The sequence below is a fragment of the Cornus florida genome, unplaced genomic scaffold, assembly GCF_030987335.1.
Source record: "Cornus florida cultivar Cherokee Brave unplaced genomic scaffold, ASM3098733v1 CherokeeBrave_3.0.0_Hap2_Chr11, whole genome shotgun sequence".
NCBI classification, from domain to species: Eukaryota; Viridiplantae; Streptophyta; class Magnoliopsida; order Cornales; family Cornaceae; genus Cornus; species Cornus florida.
The window spans coordinates 125,247,805-125,253,247 of NW_026775581.1; the positions used below are offsets into that span (position 1 = coordinate 125,247,805).

Here is a 5,443-nt window from a genome sequence, read left to right on the forward strand (position 1 = left end):
TTTGAAGGGTAACTTGAGATATCCAAACTCTTGATTGAATTCAAATTTGCACCTTGGGTTGCACAGTTCTCAAGGTGGTTTGTGTGGCAGTTCTGGTGTGAGTTGGTGGTGGTGCCAAGATGGTTTGTGTTGCGGTTCTGGTGTGAGCTGATGTTGGTGCCAACATGTGAAGCTTCTGCATCACCATAGTTGCTTGTATCCTCATTGACCTGATATGAATGATCCAGTGAGATGAACGATAAGTGGTTTGCATTGATGATGTGGTCACTAAGATCATTGATTCTTGCCCTCAGCGTTGCTTAATTTTTCAGACCATCACCAATGGTTCCCCTCAGCCATTCTACTTCCTCAAGGAGGTACTTGTATTTGTAGTTGCTTTTGATCTCCTGAAGGTCCACCCGTAACCTGAAAATCTCATTAATTAAGGCTTGAGTGTTTTGTGGGTCAATGTCATTGAGAATGTGGTTATGATCATCAATGAATTTGGGTTTTGATCCGCATTTAGGTGTAAGTAGGAATGTTACTTTTTTTGGGGTGTTTGTTGGTTTGGTTGGAGGGTGGGGAGATGCTAGTTTGTTGGAGGTGAGGGGGTGGTTTTTTGAGGATTGATGCAGGGGGAAGGGGAAGAGAGGTGGTATGATGATGGTTAAGGTTGGGAGTTGGCAAGAATGGAGGTTTGAGATGATTAGGTTGTGGATTCCGGTAGGAGGGTCTGCTAGTTCTTGGAGTTCTCATGGTTGTCCAAAACTACTTCATTTTAGTTCTTACTTAGCTTGAAAGAGAAGTACTTGATTAAAATTTAAGCTCCTCAAAATATATTCAACCTCTTGTATATATATAATTTGTGTGTGTGTTTGTGTGTGTGTATAAAACAACATCAGTCGATCTTGTTTCCATGCCAAACAATGACAATATACATTGGCGAATTTAAGGGAGGACAAAAAATATATATATATATTTTTACTATACCAATTTTAACCCAATTCAAAAAAATAATAATAATTACTACTATTAGCTCACCCATGAACAATTCCTAGATATGTAACGTGATGGTACATCCTCACCTTTTAAAAAAAATATTTGAAAGGGTACCTATGAGTTTCTTGGCAATGTCAAAAAAAAAAAAAAAACAAACAAACAAACAAACAAACAAACGGAAGGCAATATATAACCCATAACATATTATTTTATTTCCAATAATACCACACATCCCATAAAAAACAGATATGAGTGAGGGAAGCAAACGTACACCATTACACATGCTTACATATAAACGCGCACACACAAGCCTCTCACGACCCGAGAGAATAGGCAAATCCAACAAACAAACAAACAAAGAGTGTACGTATTCTAGTACGTACAAAGATTTATTTATTTAGAAGATTCAATATATATAGCAGCAACTTTGAACACGTTTTATTTCTCTTGATCTATATTGAGCAACTTTTTGAACGTTTTGACTCGGAGTTTCTTTTCCTCTGAAAGTTTTTGCGCAAACCTGCAAGTATTAAGAAAAGATCGATTTTAATTAGTATTATATATGAGAATATATATATACACACACAGATATATATATAATTAGGCACGGACTTAATTAAGATAATAAGATTCTGGGGGCACTTAGCTTCCACTGAATTTTTGACAAATCATATTTTAACCTATAAAATCTTGAGTAATTACATAAGTGCCCCTATAACTTTTATGTTTTGCCCCGTGCTTTTTCTCTTTTCCCCTCAGCCTATGCATATAAACAGTAGTCATGGACTCCATTATCTGTGTCTCTATCTGGACTATCATTTCCTCCATCATCCATGGCTCTCTTATCTCTTTGAATAACTGAATAAATAATTTTATTTTTATTCTTTTTGCTGACAATCTACCTCTTTATAGAAGAAGTGCAAGCCCTAAAATGGTAAGAAAAGTTCTAATTAATTTATAGGTGGTACAAAAAAGAAAAAAAAAATTATTAGTTTATTTAATTGTAACCTTACCATTGATCTATTAGTTAGGATTGTCACGTAGAAATTGAGAAAAATAAATTTAGCTATGTTGGTTGGGTTTTTTTTTTTTTTTTTTTTTTTATAACCTGTAAATAACACAAGTACATATTTTACTCTTATGGAGACTTAAATTTGAAACTTTTTACTTTGAGAGGTAAATGAGAAACCACTAAGTTACTACTCTTAATGGTATATTTAGTTGTGTTACAACTTTTTTTTTGTCTACACATTTACAACTTTTTAAAAACATGAAACTAGTTGAGGATAATTGTGTATGTATTTTTACGAAAATATTATGAATTTATAATTAAGTAAAATATTTTTTCAGTTGAATTTTTTTTTAAGCTTACTACTAGTATTGTATAAATTCGTCCCCATTAAAATAATTTTCTAGGTGGTTAGTGAATATATAGTTCGGTCTAGAAGTTGGAATTTATAGATATGAAATTAATTAATGGGAGAATACATGCATATTGGTACGTACTCTCGCAGTGCCTGCTCATTGGTGTAAGATCTTCTACGCAGAGGCGCCCATTTAGACTGTTTCTTCAGCAAATTTTCGCCAACTTTCACAAGTGCATCCAGATTCTTTGGTGTAGCTTTATCCATAGTAGCTAAATCACCCGTTAGTTCGTCCTCCTGGTTATGCATTAATTAATTAAGAACAATTAAAAATCTTAATTAAGAATATATATATATATGTGTGTGTGTGTGTGAGGGAGAGAGAGAGAGAGGTATATATATAAATTCTACGTAGATTACTTGGATCCTGAGGTAGTTGTCGCTCCTCTCAAGAGCCCCAAAAACCACAGAATTGTGGTAATCAACCACATCCGCACCAGCTTCAAAAAAAATATCTGTAAACGCACTAGTGTTTGTTATCCACTGCGAAAGCCCCCACTTGGCAACCTCATCAGCATCGAATTTATGTTCATTCAGCTTTGTGCCTGTCCCTAATGAGATCACAAGATAATGCCCATAGTCCATTGGATCCATAGTCTCCCCGAACATTGGATTCTTCCTGCGCACCTCTTTGGTCACCTCGCTAATAGCAACCAATGTCTGCATACATAATATACATCACATTCACATACAATTGCTGATAAATATTAATTTACAAGATGTGTGTGTGTGTGTGTGTGTATATATATTACCGGGTTATTAGCAGCCACACCACCGTCGATGAGGTTAAATGTTTTCTTTAACCCTGTTTTATCATCTTGGACGGTAAATTTATGTGCAGGCAAGAAAGCTGGCGCTGCTGAGGTGCCGATGCATACATCTGCTAGTTTGGCATTCATCATCGCTTTGTTATTCTCCTAGATCCAGGATCAAATTAACATATATAGTTACTGTCATAAGTTGATATAATTTTATATTATAATAAATATTACATTATATTAAAAAAAATAAAAAAAAAATAAAAAAGCTAGCGTAGTTCACGAGGATCCACTGTGGATGGACAACACGTGAAAGTACTAGATATGAGAGAGAGAGGAGACTAGAGACTAACCTGGAATGAGCTAAAGATAGTAGCATCGAGCTCGTAGATGTCGAAGGTTGGAATAACAACGTTAGTCAAGGTCTGTCGCAACTGTGTGTCGTCCAACTTTTCTTCTACCAGTTCGCGAAGCTTCTTACCATCATATTTAGGATTAATCATATTCTTTGCCTGCTGAATCCATTCAAAACCACGCCATCTGCATGTGGTCCAAAAAGAAGAATAACGATTAATTAGTTAGTCAATTATGCTGTCTTAAAAGGTCCAAAAATTAATTATCCATAAGAGCAGTGCACCTTCACTCAATTGAATATATATATATATATATTAAGATATTTCTTAAACTGATCCATGCAAATCAATTGGAAGAACGTTTGTCTCAATCTGCAATAGCTATCAGGGTATCCATTATTACCAATATTTCCTTCCCTTTGCAACAAAAATAAACTATGTTGCCTTGAAATTGGAATTACAGGATTAAAGCATGGTGCTTTCAAAACCAAGCAGGATTAGTTTAATTTCCCATTACTTAATTATGATAAAGTTAAATGGATCCACAGTAAATTTTTATGATGGATATCACGAAACTGCTTGTATATAATGTGGTGAGTAGGGATGTACGGTGCCAGTGTTTCAAACACTTCCTCTTTCTTCTTCAATCTCTTTGGTGCATGCAGGAGCAAGAGGCTGGCCCAGTGCAGGAGCCTTATTATATATACATATACATACATATATATATATATATATATATATATATATATATATATAAGCGTCTTGAATTATGCCAAGTTTGGTTTTAAATCCTTACGGTTGTGGGAAAATTTTAGGGCAGTTCTCTACATAAAATGGCACTATATCCTTCGCTGCATATAAAGGTCGGTTTTGTTTATTTGGTGCAGCTAACATGGCGGTTACAAGACCACCAGTACTTGTTCCCGCAATCACATCAAAGTAATCCGCGAGCCTTGCCTCCGGACCATCCAGCTCCTAATTAAACATCACAATTAATTAATTTAATCCTCAAAATCATAATATACTGATCATATATTAATAGACTTTACAATACAAATGAATTTGAAAATAATAGCACATATATTATTATTATATATATAGCTTTCCTTATACACAATTTATATAAGTACTTTTCAACTGTTACCTGAAGTTGTTCCTCCAGCTTCTCGAGGATCTTTGCAGGGATGATTCCCCTAATTCCTCCTCCATCAATGCTAAGAATTGTGATGTATTTCCCAAATTTCGGAGTTAGACTCTCCATGCGGTTTGTGACACAAAAAACAGAATATGACAAATAGATGCTAACAGGCTTCTCAAGAGGAGTCGAATGAGTTGAAGTTTTGAGCAAAGTGGTGGTCTATATATATAAGTTGATTGGAGGGAGAGAGAACCAAGTCTGAGGAAAAAGGTGGTTAGAGATTTTTTTTTTTTTCACTTTTCTGTTTTTTGGTACGGAACTCGAACACTATCTTATTGTAATGGTTTCTTCTTTTCTTTTCTTTTTTTTGGTTCCATTCTTCTTCTTTTTTCGTAAATAAAACAATTCGGTAAATTTTTGTTCCATTCTTTGTTTCCATAGTTAATACCAAAACGATTGAAATCTAAACATGATGCTTCAATCCACAGATAGGATTTAGATCAGATATTGTATGAGTATTTTGGATATAAAAAATAATGATCAAGAATTGAAGATTCTAGGGTTTATAAGGACGATGGTAATTAACTGGTTTTGAATACGTAACTGAAATGTCTCTTTTGTTAAGTAAATCTTCATAGCATCATCTGATTTGTAACGAATAAAACTATTTGAAATTTGAGGTTTTGTTGGGTTTGTCGATCCCCATTCTTGTTGTGAATTAATTTATTCACTAATGGGTAGACCTGTCAACGGATCGGATACGGACCGGATCATGGTCGATCCGATTCGAAT

The 5,443-nt window shown here is 34.6% G+C and overlaps 1 protein-coding gene across 1 annotated transcript; it reads right to left on the minus strand.

Annotated features, from left to right (window-relative positions):
• Positions 1 to 1,168: 1,168 nt before the first annotated feature.
• On the minus strand, positions 1,169 to 5,137 carry LOC132281225 (patatin-like protein 3). The gene is made up of 7 exons (XM_059782947.1): positions 4,658 to 5,137; positions 4,310 to 4,488; positions 3,514 to 3,700; positions 3,155 to 3,319; positions 2,763 to 3,062; positions 2,485 to 2,639; positions 1,169 to 1,498 (listed from the first exon to the last, which is right to left on the minus strand). Exons 1-7 carry the CDS (start codon positions 4,772 to 4,774, stop codon positions 1,417 to 1,419), a joined length of 1,185 nt encoding a protein of 394 aa, XP_059638930.1. The 5' UTR covers positions 4,775 to 5,137; the 3' UTR covers positions 1,169 to 1,416.
• Between the last annotated feature and the right edge of the window lie 306 nt (positions 5,138 to 5,443).